Consider the following 21251-nt stretch of genomic DNA (forward strand, 5'->3'; position numbering starts at 1 on the left):
GTGACCGGAAGAAGATAGAGAATTCAAAGAAGGGTTGAATATATTTCCTAGTCTTTTCCTTTTGCCAAAAATATGTTCCTATCATGTCAAAAACACAAATATGTTTCCAACTTTTTTATCATAAGATTTCCTAATCTAAGTAAATAAAAGAAGAATCAGTTTAATAAAATAAATATACTAAGTTTTATCGTGTGAGAAAAAAAAGGACATCACAAAAGCAAGAGTCAATTCAAAACATAAATCTTACAAAAAAAAAACTCTCTTTAATGCACAAAATTTCATTTTCCTTACATACCATAGTCTTCTCCCTCTGCAACTTTTAAAGAGAGAGAGAGATAGAGAGTGGGACCATACAGCCACACCGTCCAACGAAGAGGAAGGTGAAGATGATGATCATGGAGATTCGCTTTGCTAGTTAGTCCCTCTCGAGTTTCTTTGCTTTCTCTAAAATTTCCCCAGAAAAATTTTCAACTTTTCCATCGATTCATCGTTCATGAATTACCCAAATTTCCCCCTCTCTGTTTGATCTACGACTCATCTCTGTTTTGACGGAACTGTCCAAATAAGAAAAACACAGAATTTCATATTCATTTTTCTTTTTTTACGATCTGTCGGTTTCTCAGGAAAGGAAAAGAAAAGAATAAGAAAAAAGAAAAAAAAGGCTCTGCTTTCTCTTTCTTTCGTCTTTTTCTAGATCGCATTTCTAACTGTCGCTTTTTTGTTTCCAGCTATTACCTTTTTTCACAAAGCTCGCCAAAATTCATGACATCTCATCGAATTTAGCAAATCCCTTTGTCTCCAAATCTAATCCTTGCGTCAATCTCGGTCCAAAAATCAAACCTTTTTTTTCCTTCCTCTGCTTTTTGATTTGATTGATCGATTTCCGAATCAAAATGGGTTGTGCAAGCTCGAAGAATCGAAAACGTTGCCGTAACTGCCGTGGAGGATTATCTCCGGTGGTTGTGCCGCGAAGCTACTCAATGCACGTTCATCATCCGGCGCAACACACCGGAGATAGCTATCACACGGTGGCTCTCACTTCCTCCACCATCGGATCTCTCAGCCTCTCCGAATCTCCTTTCAGGCATATTCACAAACACTTGGAAGGCGTCAACGAAAAGCGACTCTTCTCCGACGAATTGGGCGAAAAGAAGCTAATTTCCGGTAATGGGTTTCATCACGGAGAGGAACAGAGTAATTTACAGGCTAAGATCATGGAAGCCAAGGTTTGGTCAAGTATGATGAACGAGAAAATCCCTAAGATTGTTCCTAAAACTCCGATTGTGACTCCTCCTGGAGAGCCAGAGACGATCAACACGTGGGAATTGATGGAAGGTCTTGAAGATGTTAGTCCATTAAGATCATCACCGAATCATTTGAGAAGCTTCTCGTTTGATGTTGTTCGTATCCAACCTTGTAATGATGATGATGATTGTCCTGCTCTGTTTGATCGACCCAAATCAAGGTTTCACGAGAATGTGAAACCCAAAAGCAGATTTGATGATTTGGATCCTCCTGAGATCGTTTCGAATTTCAGGAAATCGCTTCAAGAACTCCCAAATGATCATCCTTTCCATATCCGGGTTCCAGAAATGAAATCGAATCCGCAATTCGGATCATCAGATGAAGAAGAAAAAGAAGCAAACTGCAAAAGAAAGTCAGAAAAGTTGATACTTTACTTCACAACCCTTAGAGGTATAAGGAAGACATACGAAGACTGTTGCAATGTTCGTGTAATACTAAAAAGCTTAGGAGTTTGTGTCGATGAGCGAGATGTATCGATGCATTCGGGTTTCAAAGATGAGCTGAAGAAGCTATTGAGGGATGAATTCAACAATGGCGTTGGAATAACCCTACCTAGAGTTTTCTTTGGGAACAAGTATATTGGAGGAGTCGAGGAGATAAAGAAGTTGAATGAAAATGGGACACTCGAAAAGCTTATAGAAGGCTGCGAAAGATGCGGGAATGAATGTGAGGCTTGTGGAGATATTCGGTTTGTGCCGTGTGAGACGTGTTCAGGGAGCTGCAAAGTGTATTATGAGGATGAAGAAGAAGAAGAAGAAGAAACAGAGTATGGATTTCAAAGATGTCCAGATTGTAATGAGAATGGATTGATCAGATGTCCTGTTTGTTGTGAGTAAGTCCTTAGAAGATACAAAAACAATTTTCCTTCTCTTTTTTTTTGTGATTATTGAATTTTCATTTTGTGGGATTTGGGGATTTTTGGTTGTGATGAGGCTGGAGAAGTTATTGTTGTACAGTCATGCTCTGGTTGATAGTGAAAGAAGAGTTTAGGTATAAAAATGTATAAAATTTTGATTAAATATTGGGGTTGGGGTGTTGTTGTAATACCAAGACATAAATATATATATATATAGATATACTGTATACATCTTCCCTTCGATGAATTTTTTTTTTTACCCAAAAACACTTCATTAAAACTATGCAAAGAAGAAATTAAACTATATCCAAAAATTCAATCAAATAAAAAATGATTAGAGTAAATGAAATAATTTTTCTTACAAGACAAAAAGCAAGTAAAATGATGCACCCTTGATGTTACATGAAAAGAAAAATGTATTTTTTTTTTTTACTTTCAAGAAAAATGTAAAAGCAGAAAGTAAATAGTAGGTGGATAGGAGATATCAGCTAATAAAATTTGAGAAAATATATTTTGTGAATCAAACAAAACACTAAAACTTGAACATAAGGGTTCGAATGGTGACAATATTTTCTGCTATGCTGGAAAAGCGATTTAAGAGCATGGTACGGTTAAATCATGGTATGTGCGGAAAAATATATTTGCAGAACAAATGCGATTCACACTAAATAAGTGGTAAATATTTTAAAAGATCAAACTTAATATTTTTGAACAAAATTAAATATCTCAATAAAATTAAAATATCTAATTTTTTCATTTAAAAAAAATGCGTATCAAAATAGGTGCGTAACTACTGTCCTGTGCGTATTTTAGTTTTGCTTCACAAACTAATATGTTATACTAATATTTTAATAAAAAATGAAAGACTGAGAAAACGCACTACAATTAGTTCAAACTTGTTGAATGGTAATAGATGAGCAGAATTGATAATTAAACTAGAAAAACGTACCGCCGCCCGTATGTCGCCATTCACACCCTAAGTCTACATCACGTTTCTCATTAAGCATGTTCCATCCATTATCGCTTAATTAATTACTTTCAATCAATCAAATTGTTCAAAGTACAAACATCTAAAAATCATTGATTTAGGCTCTGCTTTCCAAGAATACTAATATTTTATGTTTCTTTTTTTTTTGTCGTCACTAATATCAACATAATTCAAGAATATATTAAAAACCCATAAAGGCTAAGGTTCAGGTAAAAGGTTTTCGGCCCAATTTAAAGGTTGTGCCATTTTGGTTGTGCCATCATTTTTGCCTGATTTGTCCATTTTGATTGTGCCATCATCTTTCTTCCTATCAGGGATTCCGAAGCAGATTTAATTCGAATGATAGCTGATGATATTTCTTATAATATAAAAATTATACTAAAAGAGTTCGATGTGGATGGAATGGAAATGCTGCCCAGAGTTTGTAATAGTCTAAACCCTGAAACTGAGAAAACATTAATAGTGCATTGCAATAGTTTAAATGGGAACGAGAAAACGTTGTTTCGTCATATTGCTTGCTTTCTGAATAATGAAACGTATAAGAATGTGATGCGATTATTAGAAGAAAATGAGTTGGATGTTAGAGCTGGTCTTAAGACTCTATTTACTAAGTCTCTGATACAAATATCAGAAGAGAGAGTCATAAATATGCACCATGTGCTGCAAAAACTAGGCAGAGAAATAGTTCTTGGACCGTTCATTCACCAGCATGCACAGCATCAATTCTTGATGGATACTAGGGAGGGTTGCGACGTATTTATTGGTCTAACCGTAAGTTTTTACTTTTTAGCATCCTTATAAATGTTTTTAAAAAAGTGAATTTGTTTCCTTGCATAAACCAGGGCTCTTAAAATATTTTTTCAGGGTACTGAGAATTTGTTCGGCATTTCGTTTAAAGTATCAGAAGTGGGAGAAACGTTGAGAAGAGATGAAAGATTTAAAGTATGAAAAAGCTGCAGTTTATGAGAATGTACAAGGCGAGCTTGTACGGTAAAGAAGTCAGATTTCATTTAGTGAAAGACCTCCACTCTATGTGGCACCAACTTACTATTACTTAGATCGGTAAGAATACCCACTCTCTAAGATGCAACTTGCTAGTGAATTTCGTGTCACAATCCGCCATTTTTTGTTGCAAACGAATTTAACTATTTCTACTCAATCTTGGGGCTGAAATAGGCGATTTACTCAATTTTCCAGTTTATATTATATGGAATTCGCTTATGTATTAAATATTTCTGCTACTACAGATTCATGTCCACTCTGGCTCATTTTACCACTATTTCTTCCCCAGACCACCATTTCAGAGCATTGGAGTCATATTGAAACCATGTGCTGTTGGTTCTAGTACAAGCCGTTTTGTTACCTCGTCCTTGTCACGGACGTTTCACTATTAGAACCCCAAACTTGAAGCTTGAACTACCTTACAAATCCAACAAAAGAAGGGAAAGAAACAGAGACATTGCACTCTTGAAGCAGAAACAGCCAGATACCGACTGGATGTTCTTTTCTTCTATTTCACCATTGCTGGTATGCCATTCTTCCTCACCCTTAATGTTGTTCACCACAGAGTCAAGTTTACCAGTCTTGAAAAGATAACTGTGTTTTTGGCTAAGTGTGTTCTGGATGTTGCTTCTGTGTTTTGGATATGGCACTAGTAGGACTGTTCATTAGAATTATAGTGGGAATATATCAGAGCATGTATTTGATTTTAGTGTTGAAGCTGGAAAAGGTATTGTTGTACAGTGAGGTTCTGATTTTAAAAGAGACTTTTAGGTTCAAAGTAATATGTACAAAATTTTGGTATTGACGATTGGGTGTCGTTGTGTTACCAAAACTAAACAAAATCAATTCTTCTATAAAATTTGTTTGTTCCTTAAATTGATGTTTTATATTGTTTTTTTATGCATTTGTTTTGTTCAAAGTCCCTAACTTATGTAGTGTATATTAGATTATTTTTGTGTTGCCAAACCATGTATTGTATACTAGTTAAGATCATCAAGTCAAAACGAAAATATTTCTACATAAGTTGGGAAAGTATATAAAGCAAACAAAATTTAAAGAGAGCGTTATTTTTTGATGCACTTCTGGACTCTTAATGTCCATTAATTAATGTACATTATTGACTTTTAGACACATTTTTCTTACTTTTTGATACTTAAAATAATTAAAAAGTGACTAAAACATCCTTATTTTAGTCTACAAAGAAAATAATTTAATTTTTTATATAGTTAGTTTCCCACAGTTTTTTATAGTTATTTATTTTCATTAAAAAAATAATTTGACATTTTTTCATACTATGAATTATATTTCTTTTCTCTCTATACATTGATAACAATTTTATAATATTTTATTTACATTAATTCTCTCATAAAGATAGAACTCATGCATATTCATATAAATGCATATATATGAACGCAATTAAATAAGGAAGAGTTTCAGATTTAACTCATATTTCAAAGTTAAGCACCAAACTAATCTCTTTTTTTTTCTTTCTCCAACTTTTGCCATTTTTTCACAATTTTATCCTTCCCACCTAAACTATTAACGAAAATGTCATTATACATCTACTATTTCGATTTTTCTTTAATTTGGGTAAAGTCTCCTAGGTCCTCCTAAAGACCATTTATTTACGAAAATGTCATCTTCTTCAAATCTTTCAACCACCATGAACAACCACAAAATGAGAATAAATGCTTCTCAACCAATTTTAAAGTTGTAATAAGTAAATATCTGAGCTCATTCACTCATAACCTTGCTCATTCTTTCATAATTTCTTCTCCAAAACATCTAGGCTAAGTTACAATGCGTCGGGCCATGCTTTTTCGGTGATTTCTGGTTACTCGACACCTGGGTTGTTTAATTTCGGTGAAATCCTGAGTTCTAGGTGCTTAAAAGAAACTTAGGTGAGCTCAATTTTGTTAAATGTAATCCTCGCACTTCAATTTCTCCACATTTCAGTTTTTTTATCGCGAAAGTAGACTTCTCGTGAACTATACTAAAGTCTACTAGTCAACATAAGGTTATGTTTGCAATTGACTTCTTAAAAGTAGACTTCGTTAAACTTCACGAGATGTCTACTCGACATCCTTTGAAAACAAAAAAAGCTTAGTAGACTTCGTTTGAAGGCTCAAGAAGTCTAGTAAAGAAAAGAGGTTATTTTTGTAGTTGACCGTATTTTGACTTTTGGATTTAGACTTCCGTATGAAGTCTACTATTTACGTCTGCATAAAAAGTCTACCTTAAAGTTACTTTTGTAGTTTGACCAAAAACGTATAGGTCATTTTAGTGTTTGACTACTGTTTTTTAAAAATTAAAAAATTAAAAAAATTCCGAAAAACTTCGGTAGACTTCCCAAAGAAGTCTACAGTTTGTAGACTTCTTTGTGAAGTCTACTTATATTTTTCGGTCAAACTTAGAAGGAAACGTTTTTTAGTAGACTTCATTGTGAAGTCTACTAAAAAAATTCAATTGCAAAAATAACCTCTTTTGTTTCGTAGACTTCTATTAAAAAAGTAGACTTCAAAAGTAGACTGTCAAAGAAGTCTACTCTTACATGAAGTCTACAATAGAAGTCTACTTTGTTAGTCAATGCATCGGTCAAATGCTAAAGTAACATTTTTGGACGGAAGTCTACTTCTAAAGTCTATTGAAGGAAAAATCAACAGATTGGTCAATTGCAAAAATGACCTGTTTTTTAGTAGACTTCATTAGTAGACTTCTCTATGAAAAAGTAGACTTCTCCTCGAGTCTACATTTGAAGTCTGCTATAGAAGTCTACTTTTTGACGTTTTTTAAAAAACGCGTTTTAGGCAAATTTAAAAAGTATTTTTCAATTTTTTTGGATTAGAATTGCTTCTTAGTAAGTGATTGAACTACCCAGTGAATTTCATTTCATTTCATTCGATATTTATTGTTGAATCATAAGTTTTGATTTTTAAGCTACTTAGCTTATCAAAGTAGACTTCGTCGTGTAGTTTACTAATGTTTTTTTCGGGAGATGTCTACTCTTGATACAAAAAGTCTGTATGCAGTGTTTGCTAATATGGTTTATATGGTTATTTTTTCAGAGAATGGCTCAAATTCCAATTGTGTACGGGGAGTGGAAGATTGCGGAGAATTCATGGCATTTTGTTGTTGACATGGGCAAAGGTGGAAGAATGTGGTTTTTGAATGATGGTTGCACCTTGGGGGAGCTTACTGAGATGGCGCGAGATGATTATAACTTGGGCAAGAAGACTGAGCTGATCGAGTTAACCTACTCACTACCAGTGTCAATGTTGCAAACTATGGCTCCAGATACACCTCCAATGCTTGTCACCAATGATAGACAAGTTTCAAGCTTGATTGCGTTAAGCATAATGCATATAGTACGTCTTTGTGTGTCCACTCGATTGGAGATGGATACTGAGGATAACCAGGAAGGATCAGATGAAGATTTAGGTGAGGAGTCTGAGGAAAATTCAGAACATTCTACCGATGATGAGGCAGACAGTTCTGATGTGAACAAGGATGGAGAAGATGTCGACGATGCAGCTTACTCTGACGGAGAAGATTTCAGTGTCTACGGTAAAGTGAAAGATGAAGATGATGATGAAGATGAAGTCTGTATTGAAAATGTCAGAAACAGATATGGTGAAACAGGAAGCACGCTCATATCATTGTCTGATAATATATATGTTAGGACAAGTCTCCCTACAAAAGAGAAGCTGTTATCAGAGGTTAGATTGACTGCGATAATGTTAAAATTTGCTTTTAAAACACAGAAGTCTACCAAGACCCTGTTTGTGGCTAAATGTCGAGTGGAAGGATGTGCTTGGATAGTTAGAGCGGGCGTGAAGAATGATGCATCAACTTTTTGGGTGACAAAATATGTGAAAGACCAAACATGTTCAATAGCCCATCGAATGGCTCAGCGTGAAAAGTCTACTCCTAAGTATATTGGCAAGCTGTTTATAAGCCATTTGGGCATCACTGATGGACTTACACCAGAACATGTCAGGGTTTCAATGAAGATGTTTGGTATCAAGATGGATTACACTACTTCATACAGATCTTTGATATATGCCCAACTATTGGTCAGAGGAACAGCTGAAGATGGATATGCGAGTCTCCCAGCTTACCTACATTCAGTGAAAAAAGCCAATCCGGGAACTGTATCAGCTCTTCATGTAGATTCGAATAACAAATTCAAATATCTATTTCTCGCATTTGGAGCATCGATTGCCGGTTTTCAGTACATGAGAAGAGTTATTGTGGTTGATGGATGTCATCTAACAAGGAAATACGAAGGTACTTTGTTGGTTGCCACCATACAAGATGGAAACTTTCAGATTTTTCCTTTGGCCTTTGGAATTGTTGATGGTGAAGATGATGCTTCATGGGAATGGTTTTTTTCTAAACTGCGTGAATGTGTCTCAGATGGTTATCCTTTGGTGATAGTTTCTGACAGACATCTTTCTATTAAGAAAGCTTGTCAAACTATTTTCCCATGGGCAAAACGAGGGATATGATACTACCATCTACAACATAACATAGTAACAAAGTTTAGGGGGAAGCAGTTGCTGTACTTGGTAAAACGTGTGGCTTATGCTTACAACCTCTATGACTACAACCGGTACATGGCGGAGCTGAGACAGATCAAGCCTGACCTTGCTGACTATTTGGAAGAAGCCGATGTCTCCCTTTGGTCCCGAGTTCATTTTGTTGGAGACAGATACAATATTAAGACTAGAAATGTCGCAGAATCTATAAATGCTGCACTTAAGAAGGCCCGTGGCTATCCCATTTCATTCCTCTTGGATTTCATACGAGAGAAGCTCGGTCGGTGGTTTTTAAAATGCAGAGAGGATGCTTTGAGTCTCACAACACATAATACTCGGGGAGTGGAGTATTTGCTGGCGATTCGTGGACATTATGCAGATGCAATGGAGGTGGACCGAATTGACACTTGGAGATACTATGTGAAAGGAGGAACCAGGAATTGTATTGTTGATTTGGAACATGGAATGTGTGAATGTGGTGTGTTTTATATCGAGAAGATCCCATGTTCACATGTTATTGCAGCTGCATTAGCCAGTGGGATAGCTGTGGATTCCCTTGTATGTCCGACTTACTCAAAAAACTACTTGTTTGCTGCATACTCTGCCAACATATATCCCCAAATTTCAGAGGTCCAAGGAGTCCAACCATCAATATGTCTGCCACCAGACATTCGCCGCAAACCAGGCAGATGGAAGAAGTCTCGGTGGCAATCATGGCTAGAAATTTCTAGGAGGAAAAGCAAGAAGCCAAGGAAGCTGCACAAAGTATACAGCTGCTCACAATGCAAGCAATCTGGTCATACCCTGCTAAATTGTGTAAGTTGAGCTAAACTCATCTAATAATGTCCTATACAATATTGACAGTTTTATTTACTATACTTTGTGTCTCTCACTTAGACGTCAAAAATTCACCAGGACAATAACAAGAAGGCTCCGGAATAGGAGGACAAAGCTTTTATGGTTGTCAAGAAGTCTACTATGGAAGTCAACTATAGAAGTCTAATATGGAAGTCTACTGTCGAAGTCTACTATGTATGTGATATTTTGTTTACGGTTATGTTTGAAACAACTTCATTTAAGTAACTGCTTTAACGACTTTAACGGTGCGTTAACCGTTGTACCTGTTTGTCTACGATATTTCTGCTTATAAATTCTCGGGTTTAGACGAATTATAGTTTCATTCCAGACCCTTAGAAGATGTCGAACCTGATAAACTTCAACTCTCTCCCTTCCGACATTCTGTGGGATATCCTCTTAAAAATCACCTTGTTCCTACGCTGTGCTCTGTAAAGCAAGGGTTTTTTCCAAACATCTAAATGAGATTTCTAATGAAGAGGGTTTTCTAAGAGCCGTTGATCTAATAACTTTGACCATTCCATGGGTCTGGGATCAACATGGGAGGGTTGACGCTTTCTTTCGGCGCTGTTTGGAGTGTAGAAATCCTACAGCGCAATACCTACGAAGCATTTTTCTAGTCTTCTATAAAGACAGCATCCAAGCAGGGTTTGATTTAATAAAGGTGTCATCCAATGGAGGATGCCTCATGGCTACTTACTCCATGGTTATGTTCTCTTTAACCATGGATGGTAGCCATGATGTATTTAACCACATTTGTGGTCTACTTCCGGCAGAGGCAACGAAGATGAGGAAGACTATGCATCACATCAACAAGTGTCCGACCACTTATAAGAAGCCTGACGAGTTTTACGAACCGGTCTTCCATGTTTTTGCTAAGGCACAATCAAGGAGTTGTGCTTGTATGAATCTGCCAAACCAGAACTGGATGGATGATGAAAGCCTTGTCGACTCATATGGTGACAAACTCTGCAGTCCTTGCTTCTGGAAGTTAGAATGTGCCATATTCTGGAAAACAATTCCTGGACTCTATGTTTTATGTTTTTTGTGTTTACTTATATGTTTAAATGACATTAGTAGACTTCTGTAGTAGACTTCGTTTGTAGACTTAAATTTAGAGTTCTACTAAACGTTTTTCCGTATACACTATCAGGAGTGCATGTTCAATATATTTCACAGGATTCAGTGTTTAGGGTGAAATCGAAACTTATAAATACAAATATGTTAATTACTTAGTAGACTTCAGTACAAATACAATTACAACTTAGTAGACTTCAGTTTAATTACAATATCCTAAACAAAAATACAACATATTTGGCATTTTAATTATACGATAGGTGGCCAAAAAACTTCCACACCTATCATCTACCAATCGCTAAAATAACCTGCAATCACATTGAAAGTCATTTATGCAAGTAGCCCAAAAGTTACCATAAAAATCAAAGTTAGTTTTAAATACGGAAATCCTAAGCTTTCCTATCATAGACATCCAGCCCGTTTGCATCTAGCTTATCATGGCCCCTAGCACCTATTTCGTCAAAGATCTCTGCAGCCATTTTTTCCCTGATTTGCCGAATGTTTTTATCACAAAGTTGTGGCGGAAATGGAAAATCCAAAGCATGACACTCGATGTACTTCAGGCAGTAGACTCCGCAATCACCACTCTGAATGTTTTGAGGTATCTCCGTACCTGGTACTCGTGAATGGGTGAACGGCGTGTAGGGGAATCTCCACTTGTCTTCATCAGGTGCACAGGTCTGAAGAAGGTAGGTATCATAACAGCAAGAGGCTCCACAGTTTCGTCAATAAAGCGTCAGATGCATGTTTGGTTCCCGCATGACTATCCCATATCATGATATGCCTCGTCACAAATGAAACCCAGATAGCTACCCAATGGGCCCCCTTGATGTGCAACATTGAGTACAAATGGTCGACTTCATAGGCCCACGTCTTTTTAGTCTGGCAGTAGATAGATAATTCGCCAGTGTAGTACGAATACGCTCCAGGTGGTAGAAGTTTGCCAGAACCATCTTCATTCGGCTCAGAGTTTTTGACGTCATTGTAGTCACGCCTCCAAATCGTAGCAAACATGGAGTTGAGGAAGCAAATCCGGTCGGATACAAACCACTCCGGATGCTTGGATAATCGCAGCCTGAGTACGTTAATATAAGCTTCCATGTGCTGCATATTGATGAAAATAAGACATGAGTGAAATCTGCAAACGAAGTCTACTATAGAAGTCTACATGTTAGGTCTATGTATGAAGTCTAACTATGAAGTCTAATATGAAATAGTAAAACACTAACCGTATCAGATAGACATTTCTTAGGTGTCCGGAGAATGTAATACCAGTCGATCGAAGAGTTTTTTGGACGTCTTGGATATGCACTGTATAAGTGAAAAAGTCAGACAGGAAAATAATAATATGAGAAAGTCTACTTACATAAGTATAGAAGTCTACTTACGGGTTTGCTTTCACAAAGTTCATTAGAGTGGTATGCTTAGCCCTGACACCAGTTTGATCAAAAGGATCATATCCACGGACATGGCCGGAGTGAGATGCCGACGTTGGAATGATCGCCTTTGTGGTGCTATTTCCTAAGAAAGGACTCTTCTGTGTCGCAGCCAGCTGTCGGTTTCTGGCACTTGTTGCTATGGTAACTATCTGAGCCGCTGCTCTGGCTTTCGCATTTTTGGCTAGTGCAACTGCGTCGAAGTCAACATCACACGTCTTCGGGTCAATTTCACAAAAGCTAGGCTCAGGGGCCTCTTCTTCCTTCATGGCAGCCTTCTTTCCTTTTGCATCCCCGGAGGCGTTAACACTCTCACTCGCACCAACGTTGATATTATCTTTCATCAGAGAATCTTCTTTCTCTGAATTACTCTGCAGTTTATTGTCACAAACATAAATGATTATACAAATGACAACACCATTGCTGTAATTTAGTAACATGTTTCATCATAGTCTGAAAATTGTAAACAACTAGTTTTTAAAACATAAGTAAATAATCTCACATAGTACATAGCACTATTAAACATGTTCGAATTCAAATGACATTAGTATTAAGTGTTCCTATCTTTTGATGATCTTGTTCGCATGAAATGTTTTCGTATAGGCGGAAGGTTTTTGGTACTAACCCCTTCATGCTTCTTGGATCCAGTGACCTGCTGCTGGGTTGGCTGAACATTGTCCTTAACCTCTTCCTCAGTGTGCTTCGTCGACCCTGTATTCAACTCCTCTACCGCGCGCTCTACAGATTCAACCTTGTCGGTGAGAAGTTTGATCTCTTTTTCACAGCTACCAAGACAATTCAGCATCTTGGTTGAAAAGCTTTTGAAGCATTGGTCGAAGTGCGCTTTCATAGTAGCGACAACTCCGACCCCTTCATCACCAACGAAAGAGCGGCAGAGGCAGAGGCTGTGCAGGGTCTCTTGCGACTTGATTCATCTGAGGGAAGACTCCTCTTTCCTGCTTATGCCTTGACGATGTGTGCACCCAAAACACCTTCCAAAGGCCAGTGGTTTTTTGAGAACTTGAAATAAAGTTCATGGATTGCATTGACAATCTTGACAATATCCGGATCCTGTTCCTCATCATCCCACAGTGGAAACATATCCGCCAAGTCCTTAGCCACACAGCACTGTATGCGAGCCTGGAAAAACACAATAAGTAAATGAACTACTAGCCATATGAAGCCTGGAAAGACTACGTATGAAGTCTACCATTGAAGTCTACTATTGAAGTCTACAACTGAAGTCTCCCACTATCAAGATTTTATATAGAAGTCTACACATGAAGTCTACTTCTGAAGTCTACTTTGAAAATTCATTACTACATAGAAGTCTACTACGGAACAAGACTTATAAATGAGAATGACTAGACGACAGTACATGTTTTAGCATGTTGGCTTTGACGTTCTTATGTCCTCTTGATGCTTTGTAAGCCAGCATAAGAGGTGTAGGATCATTTGGCAATGGTTCGCCAAATTCAGCAGCAAAATCCGGCAGAGCATAGTACACCCACACTTGAAGAGCTTGCACAAATCCTTCTATATGAATGTTTTTGCTGAGATCTTTCTCCTTAACAGACTTTATCAGATGCTGAAAAGCAATTCTTCCCCATGGGAACTCCTTAAAACCTTTGAGATCCATCACTAGTCTGGCATGGTTGACATTTGTGGATAAGCCTGGTCTCGTTGCCACTATGAAACCAGCGTAGATCCCAAGATATCCTAACCGCAGCCTATCATCCTGAGACCATGATGAGCAGTTGGAACAGGCTTCAATAATTTCGATAGTGCTTTGGCCCGACTCGACATCGACCCCCATTAGCTCCCAAAATGCACGCATGTCATCGGAAAGTTCAAGATCAGTTACAGCCAAGTCATCCACGTACCCGCAGTTGAGTCCGGTGATCTCCTCAAACTCATGCAATGAAAACCGAACTGGAGTGGTACCAATCAGGCTCCATATCTCGTACCTCTGCTTGCAAACTATCTGAAATGTCAGCATGTGGTGCACCAGCCTAGAAGCCCAACTAAAATCCAAGTCGTGGAACTTTAAAAAGACACCCAACGGTGACTCGTAAATCTCTTCCCATTCATCCTCTTGTAGAGCAGACTTTAGTGCAGGTACCAGCCTATAATCATCAGCATAATAGCCGATGCTTTTATCCGGGGCTGGCTCACCGCCTTTGGTGTACAGTCTTCTAGGGAATTCAGAGGCCACCATTATCTAACACAGATTTCTGCATCAACGGTAACAAAGCTCTAATGAGAAAACTAGTTATAACTAACGGTTTGAAACTATACACGAATGAAGTCTACTTTTACAAAATGAAGTCTATTTTTTTATACAATGAAGTCTACTTTTTCAAAATGAAGTCTACTTTATCAAAATGAAGTCTACTTTTTCAAAGTGAAGTCTACTTTTACAAAATGAAGTCTACTTTTGCAACATGAAGTCTACTTTTGCAACATGAAGTCTACTTTTACAAAATGAAGTCTACTTTTTTGCAAAATGAAGTCTACTATTGCCAAAGAAGTCTACTTTTGCCAAAGGAAGTCTACTTTCACATTCTAAGTACAATGCAAGTCGAGAAGTCTACTGAAGCCAACCGAAGCAATCTAAACATAAAAAAAACAGTATATAAAGTCTACGGAAGCCACATGAAGCAATCAAAACATCATAAATACTGCATATGCAGTCTACTGAACCCACCCGAAGCAATCAATACATGATAAATACTGTATATGAAGTCTACTAAAACCAATCATCCAAATGTAATCTACAAAGTTTATAGTGTTTACACCCGTGATTAGATGATGCCGGCGTCGAGAAAATGCAACCAGATCTGGGAAAAAAAACCTAAGTACTCAAACCCGACAGACAAAATTACAGGAAGATAGAAGAAATAGAGGAATAGCTAAGTATATATCTTCGGAAGGACATCTACTAACCTTTTTGAGGCAGGAAATGACTTTAACCTCCAGCGGCGAAAGCAGATCTGCAAAGAAAAAAAAAACCTAATTTCAGATCTGGACACTGGTGGTTACGAAAACGGAAAGGTGATGAATACGGAGGAGTAGGGAAGCATGGGGGTGTGGTTGGAGGAAGAAAACTTTCCTGAACGGGTTTATCGGCGGCGGTTCTGTAAGTCGGCGGCGCCAGAGAAGAGAAACAGAAATCGGCTTCGATTTTTTTTTTTTTTTAACATGAACTTTTGATGGTTTTTTTTTACGGGATCTGTAAAATTCCTTTATATAGTCTGATAATTCCGTTCGGTTCGGGTAAGTTTTTTTCGGTTAGGGTTACTAATTTTACGGGATCTAGGTAAATTTACCCGGTTACGGGCAGTTTTTTTTTGTTAAGGGAAGTTATTTCCGGTTTAATTTCAGTTTAAATTTTGGTTAGGTTAATTTATTCGGTTTAGCAGATTTCAATATAAAAATCTACAACTTTTAAAACCTAAATAATTAATTTACTTCTACTTAGTTTAAAAACATAAATTTCCAATTAGCAATATGAAAAAATAATTTCTGTACATTTGGGTTACGATTACGGAATTTATGAATGTAAATTTGATACCAAAATAATTTTTTCTAAATTTTAAAATTAATTTTCCAGATTTAATTACTTAGTAGACTTTATTTCGATAAAAGAAGTCTACTATTAGACTTCTTTCTCTCTTTAGTAGACTTCATCAGGGTGTAAACGGTAATTAAGACATCCGTTTTTTGTTTACTCATACAAGATTAAATGGTTTTTTCATTACCTCTTTAGGTTATTTCTGCCAAATGTTTTTTCAGGGGTCTACTTTTGTATTCAAAGTCAAGTTTTAGATTATTTTTAGCAAAACCCCTATTAAATATATATATATATATATATATATATTCAAACACATATGATACACGTGTATGTAATTATATTGATACATATGCATATCTATGTGTATATAGTATATATGTACATAGCTATATAGATACATATGCATATTTACGTATATATAGTACATATGTATGTAATTATATAGATATACATGTTTTTTTTAGAAATTTCGTCAAATACTTTGAACAATTATTGTTATTTGATTAATTGTTATTTGATTAAATACATATTGTTATTTGATTAACCAATTTGATGATTTTTTTGTTTTTATTTTTAAATATGAGAATAATCGTTGATATGTAGAAGTCTGAAAATAATGTAGAGGAGAAGAGAGAAAAGGGTACAAAATAATTAAAAAGAGGGTAAAGAAACACAAAAGCAAAACCAGATCAATAAAGTTATGAGATATAAGAGAAAACTGTGTCAAAACAGTTTGGTGCTTATAATGAACAGAAAAGTCTCAAAAAATATATTTAATAGTACTTCTCTCAAATTTAAATCAGCTAAAAAATTAAAATTAAATATGTAAAATTCAATTATTAGATTTTTAAAAATTTGCTTGAAAATCATGAAAAAGGTATTATGTATTTATGTTAGATTACTTAACAGTAAACTGGTACTTTTACATCTTTCTTAGAGTAGCCTGTAAAAGGTTATTTTCTCTATGATTCATGTAACTATTAGAATATGGGGAAAGTAGATTTATGTTACATGAAATAAAAAGGAAAAAAAAATTAACTAGAGATTGTAAAGTAGGTGGAGAGGAGAATTAAGCTGATGAAATATGACCTGAGAAATGTTACAAATGTATTTTGTGATCAAACAAAACACTAAAACTGAAACATGAAACTATAATTTGCAAATAAAACAATCAATCACGCTTTTGCAAACATCAGTTATCCTTTTAGACATTTTCTTACTTATCCATTAAAAATATACTAAAATATACTAGACCAGACCTTGAGAGGTTGGACTGGTTTTAAATATTCGTGTATATATGATATTAAAGTAGATTTAACAAACAAAAAAAGAGATATAATATTAGAAAAATATTTTTTATGAGAACATTATATTAAAAACATAGTTGAGGGGACAATGATATTAAAGTGACGTACTATACAAAATGCATGGATTTAATTTGGAGGTTGCATGCTCAGCCAACTAAGGAAAAGATTTATAAGGTACAATAATTTAAAAGACTCGTTTAATTCAACTTTTTCTTGACCCGCACTGCTTGTAAACGATTTATGTTATTTATTTAGGAATTTTTTTTTTATGCAATACTTTTTTCAGTTTATTTATATTATCTTTACATATAAATTAATAGGTTATAGTAGGTTTTCTCATAATTCTAAGGACATTTCTAAAAATAGAAAATAGATTTCTTGTCCCGTTGAATGAAATATGAAACTATTCATGTTTTGGTGAAACTATTCTAATATGAAATTATAATATATATATATATATATATATATATATGAGAATATTATTATCAGGTATACTTTTTGAAAGTATAACTGCCAAAAAAGACAATTTTTAGAAATGGTGGACTTAACTTATTTTGTTCTTATTTTTCGATATTTTTGCCTTTTTTTCATTTTTTTCCATTTTTTAACTTTATATTTATATAGTTATCTATAATATATACATATAAATATGTATATATTTCTATAATTGTATATATATGTAACTATATAGATATATATTTAAATATATATGTATCGAAATATAAGAACAAAATAAGTTACATCTATTTATACTTTATGTATATGGATATATATATATATATATTTATATCTATATAATTGCATAGATATCTATATATGTGTGTTCACGTGTACAATATTATATGAATATGTATATGTATATATATATATATAATTACATAGATATCCATATATTTTGTGTCCACGTGAACGCGATTATATGGATACGTATGTGTTTATCACTAAAAAATAAAATAATTTAAGTTAAAAAATATAAAATAGGTATCAAAGTATTAAGTAAAAAATTATATAATTTATAGTATCAAAATAATTATTCAACTATTTTTTAAATAATAGATAAATAATAACAAACAATTATAAGGGGTGTATGAGAAAAAGAGACAAAATGGTTAAAACATTCATTTGTCTCAACCAAATAAAAGAAAAATATATTTTTTGGTAACTAAAACTTCAAAATAACCTGTTTTGGATACTAGAAACTTAAAAGTACATCGGTAACACACTATATATATATAGATATATGAAGCCAACTGTTTAGTGTGTGGGTTTGTGTAATAGTTATTATTCTAAAATTGATTGTCACATCTTGTGAATTGGTGATTTTGTGGTTATGGTTAAAGATGAAGGCAATTATTTTCTAGATATACATATATTTAGACATTGAGGTATTGGGCATTGAAGATTGTTCAGTGTTAAAATTTGAAATTTGATTTTCAAGAGTAAAGATATATATATATATATATATATATATATATAAACGAGCAGCGCTGATATCAACACTGAGAATGTCAATAAACGACACTTTAATTTATTGAAAATTATAGCATTTGTTATCCAGTAAAATTACTATCAGCTTACTTAGCTCACAGACAGATTTTCCATAAATGTATTTAATTTTTTTTGTTCTCTTGTTGTATGAGTTTTTTTATATTTAAAAATTCATAGAGATTTGTATTTTGGTAAACATAAATTTAGCACTTTTCTATATATATTTTGTGCCATTTGATATTTCCCCAGAATTGTTGTTTTCAGTTTGATATTATTTTTTGTCTTCAGTTGCTATTTTTGATTTTATATCTATTTTTGAACGTTAAGGTTTTTTACCTCAATATCAAATATTTGTCAATATACAAATAGTAAGTGTTCGCAGTTTCCCTGTCCTTGACTGACACAATCGAGTTCAGACATCACAATCTCTTGTTTAGGGAGAAAAAAGAAAGATTCTTTTCCATCAAAATTCATCCAATTGATTTTTATTTATTTTTAAATAATGAATGTGAGAGAGAGAGAGATTTTTTTTTTTTTTTTTGCGAAAAGGGTTTAAGGGAGAGAGATTCTTCACCTGCACTCATGCAGTTCTGCTACACATATATATGTCGGAGACTTTTGATTATGGAGTTAAATGCAATATTGCGGGACCAAATTCGTATATTTGATGGTAACTGTAGAAAAAATTGTTCGGAATAATTATTTTAATTGTTGTTGATGATTATATAACTGCGGTAACGATATGAATAACTACCTCATTTTGGCTAAATTTAACACTTGAAAATATTTTTTTTAAATACATATTTATATCGATCTCTATGACCAAAAAAAAAAAGAATTATTCATTGATAAAATTAATTGGTAAAATTTTATAGTTTACAACAAAAAGAATCCTTCACAATAAGTGATGTTTAGAAAAAAGAAGTATTTCAAAATATATGATGTTTTCAACTTTCAATCCAAAATTAATTAATTGTTTTATTATTTACATTATGTATATTGTTTTGTCATTGGTTGATTATGTTTACGTAGATAATGTATTAGTTTAAGGAAAAATAAAATTTAATATTAAATGATTCTTTAATTGGTGTGATTAATCTATATATAAGCTTCAAATTATGTGAGCCATAAAATTCATTCACTCTTTTTGAGCCGCACATTCTGTTTTTAACGAATTTTCATTTTTATTTTATTAACTATTTATGCGGTACTATTCTCCTTGAGTGTAAACAAAAAGGCGGGTTGGGAAAACATAAGCCAAAACGGTGATCATGCTTCTTAGTCGGCACGAGGTCTAAAGATCAAGCCCTTTTCTTTAAAAGTTCGTACATCAATTAAGCAGGAATTAAGGACGATTAGGGTTACAAATATATATAGAAACTCATTAACGATTACATGAGTAGGCTTCTAATGACGGCTGCTTCAGGGCTATCTTCATCCACGGACTCGAGAAGCTGAGACAAACGCTCGCTGAGGTTGTCAACTTCTCTGTTCAAGTTTCGTATGTAGTTGCATGTCTCTTGCAGCACTTTCGAGGCTGAGACCTATTTATATAATTAGTCAAAAAGAAATGTCATGACTCATGAGTATATATATACATAGATGATATGCATGCATCATGCATGTATATGTGCATGCATGCGTATGTGAAAGTAGATACATACATGCGATGATTTTGATGGAAACTGTATGTCTATGGGGGAAAAATGTTGTGAATATATATATAGTTTTGTTCTTTGATGTCAGAGTCAAAAAGTTCAGACTTCTTTTTTTCTTTTGTTTGATTTTGTGTCCTCTTCTTTTAATAAAACGTTTGTTTTGGATAAAAGAGCTTTACACGAAGAAACAAAAGTTGAATGGTCGTTACTCGTTATAATACCTTATCGGAACGACGACGTTGGCCAATCTCCGGCAAAATCTGACGGAGCTTTGTTACAAGGTCGATCATTTGATCATCAGAGATCCTTGGAGCACTTGAAGATTGTCTTGATCTTCTGTTAGACATATTCTACAATGTGGCAAATAAAAACCCCTTAAGTTGTTTGTTTCTTCTCTAGCTCTCTCTCTATCTCACTAGACTGAACAAGTTCTATATATTGAGGAATAGTGAAATGGAGAAATGAGATAAGCTATGTGGCAAGTAGGTATATAGCTTTTATGATTTGATAAGGTTTTTAAGTTGAAAAGAAAAGACCAACAAGAAAGAAAAACGGAAAGCAAGAAGAAAAGTGAGAGAGTGTTTTGGGGTTTTTGAATAGTACACTTGAAATATAAAGAAATTGAGAATGTGATAAGAGAGATTTAAATAGGCCAAAAGGACCACAAGAGAGAGACGGAGAGCAATAAACCTCGACAATGATATCACGGGGTAAGAAAGCGATAGGTTTTGAATGCCCTTTAACCACAAATCTTTTTAATCTTTTTTTTCCCCCTTTTTTTAAAAAAAAATCACATATTTCCGAGCCTTATTGTATTTTCATATTGCATCAAGTCGAATATAACGGATCTTAATACCAAAATAGTGTTCGAATCAAGATTTTTCACAAGAAATGATTTAGATTAGTTTTGTTTTTGATTCAGATTTAATCCCCTGATTATCTAATTAGTGTAGTGACAAAAACATAGGAACTAGAACGGATCACATGAATAGCAAGATAAATGCTTATTTTCTCTTTGCAACACCATATTCAAATTTGTTTACGATGATATAGAAACAAGAGGATATGCACTAGATAACCTAATTTTGATATCTATTTGCAAAAATGAAAAAATAATATAAACTCAAAAATAAAAAGATAATCCATTAATTGATTATACAATTATAC

The 21251-nt window shown here is 34.5% G+C and overlaps 4 protein-coding genes across 4 annotated transcripts; 1 reads left to right on the forward strand and 3 right to left on the reverse strand.

Annotated features, from left to right (window-relative positions):
- The first annotated feature begins 612 nt into the window (after window positions 1-612).
- LOC18022517 (uncharacterized protein At5g39865) lies at window positions 613-2298 on the forward strand. Its single transcript, XM_006405523.2, has one exon. It carries the CDS (start codon window positions 894-896, stop codon window positions 2139-2141), a length of 1248 nt encoding a protein of 415 aa, XP_006405586.1. The 5' UTR covers window positions 613-893; the 3' UTR covers window positions 2142-2298.
- Window positions 2299-11010: 8712 nt separating this feature from the next.
- On the reverse strand, window positions 11011-12907 carry LOC18022518. Its single transcript, XM_024158632.1, has 5 exons — window positions 12683-12907; window positions 12010-12428; window positions 11851-11932; window positions 11435-11725; window positions 11011-11301 (listed from the first exon to the last, which is right to left on the reverse strand). The coding sequence occupies exons 1-5, from the start codon at window positions 12905-12907 to the stop codon at window positions 11011-11013; spliced, it is 1308 nt and encodes a 435-aa protein (XP_024014400.1).
- A 110-nt stretch (window positions 12908-13017) lies between these two features.
- On the reverse strand, window positions 13018-14275 carry LOC112088370. The gene is made up of 2 exons (XM_024158633.1): window positions 13436-14275; window positions 13018-13197 (listed from the first exon to the last, which is right to left on the reverse strand). The coding sequence occupies exons 1-2, from the start codon at window positions 14273-14275 to the stop codon at window positions 13018-13020; spliced, it is 1020 nt and encodes a 339-aa protein (XP_024014401.1).
- A 5407-nt stretch (window positions 14276-19682) lies between these two features.
- LOC18022519 (transcription factor PRE1) lies at window positions 19683-20698 on the reverse strand. Its single transcript, XM_006405525.2, has 2 exons — window positions 20306-20698; window positions 19683-19970 (listed from the first exon to the last, which is right to left on the reverse strand). Exons 1-2 carry the CDS (start codon window positions 20429-20431, stop codon window positions 19818-19820), a joined length of 279 nt encoding a protein of 92 aa, XP_006405588.1. The 5' UTR covers window positions 20432-20698; the 3' UTR covers window positions 19683-19817.
- Between the last annotated feature and the right edge of the window lie 553 nt (window positions 20699-21251).

The sequence above is a fragment of the Eutrema salsugineum genome, unplaced genomic scaffold, assembly GCF_000478725.1.
Source record: "Eutrema salsugineum unplaced genomic scaffold, Eutsalg1_0 scaffold_14, whole genome shotgun sequence".
NCBI lineage: Eukaryota > Viridiplantae > Streptophyta > Magnoliopsida > Brassicales > Brassicaceae > Eutrema > Eutrema salsugineum.

Excerpts from the sequence above, each read along its gene's own strand:
- LOC18022517 (XM_006405523.2), top strand. The coding sequence starts at position 894 with ATGGGTTGTGCAAGCTCGAAGAATCGAAAACGTTGCCGTAACTGCCGT.
- LOC18022518 (XM_024158632.1), bottom strand. The coding sequence starts at position 12,907 with ATGAAAGCGCACTTCGACCAATGCTTCAAAAGCTTTTCAACCAAGATG. Across the intron at positions 12,429-12,682 it reads GATCCAAGAAGCATGAAGGG|AGTAATTCAGAGAAAGAAGA; the intron begins GTTAGTACCAAA and ends AATAAACTGCAG. Across the intron at positions 11,933-12,009 it reads AACTTTGTGAAAGCAAACCC|TGCATATCCAAGACGTCCAA; the intron begins GTAAGTAGACTT and ends TCACTTATACAG.
- LOC112088370 (XM_024158633.1), bottom strand. The coding sequence starts at position 14,275 with ATGGTGGCCTCTGAATTCCCTAGAAGACTGTACACCAAAGGCGGTGAG. Across the intron at positions 13,198-13,435 it reads AAGCCAACATGCTAAAACAT|GCTCGCATACAGTGCTGTGT; the intron begins GTACTGTCGTCT and ends GTGTTTTTCCAG.
- LOC18022519 (XM_006405525.2), bottom strand. The coding sequence starts at position 20,431 with ATGTCTAACAGAAGATCAAGACAATCTTCAAGTGCTCCAAGGATCTCT. Across the intron at positions 19,971-20,305 it reads AACGTCGTCGTTCCGATAAG|GTCTCAGCCTCGAAAGTGCT; the intron begins GTATTATAACGA and ends TTATATAAATAG.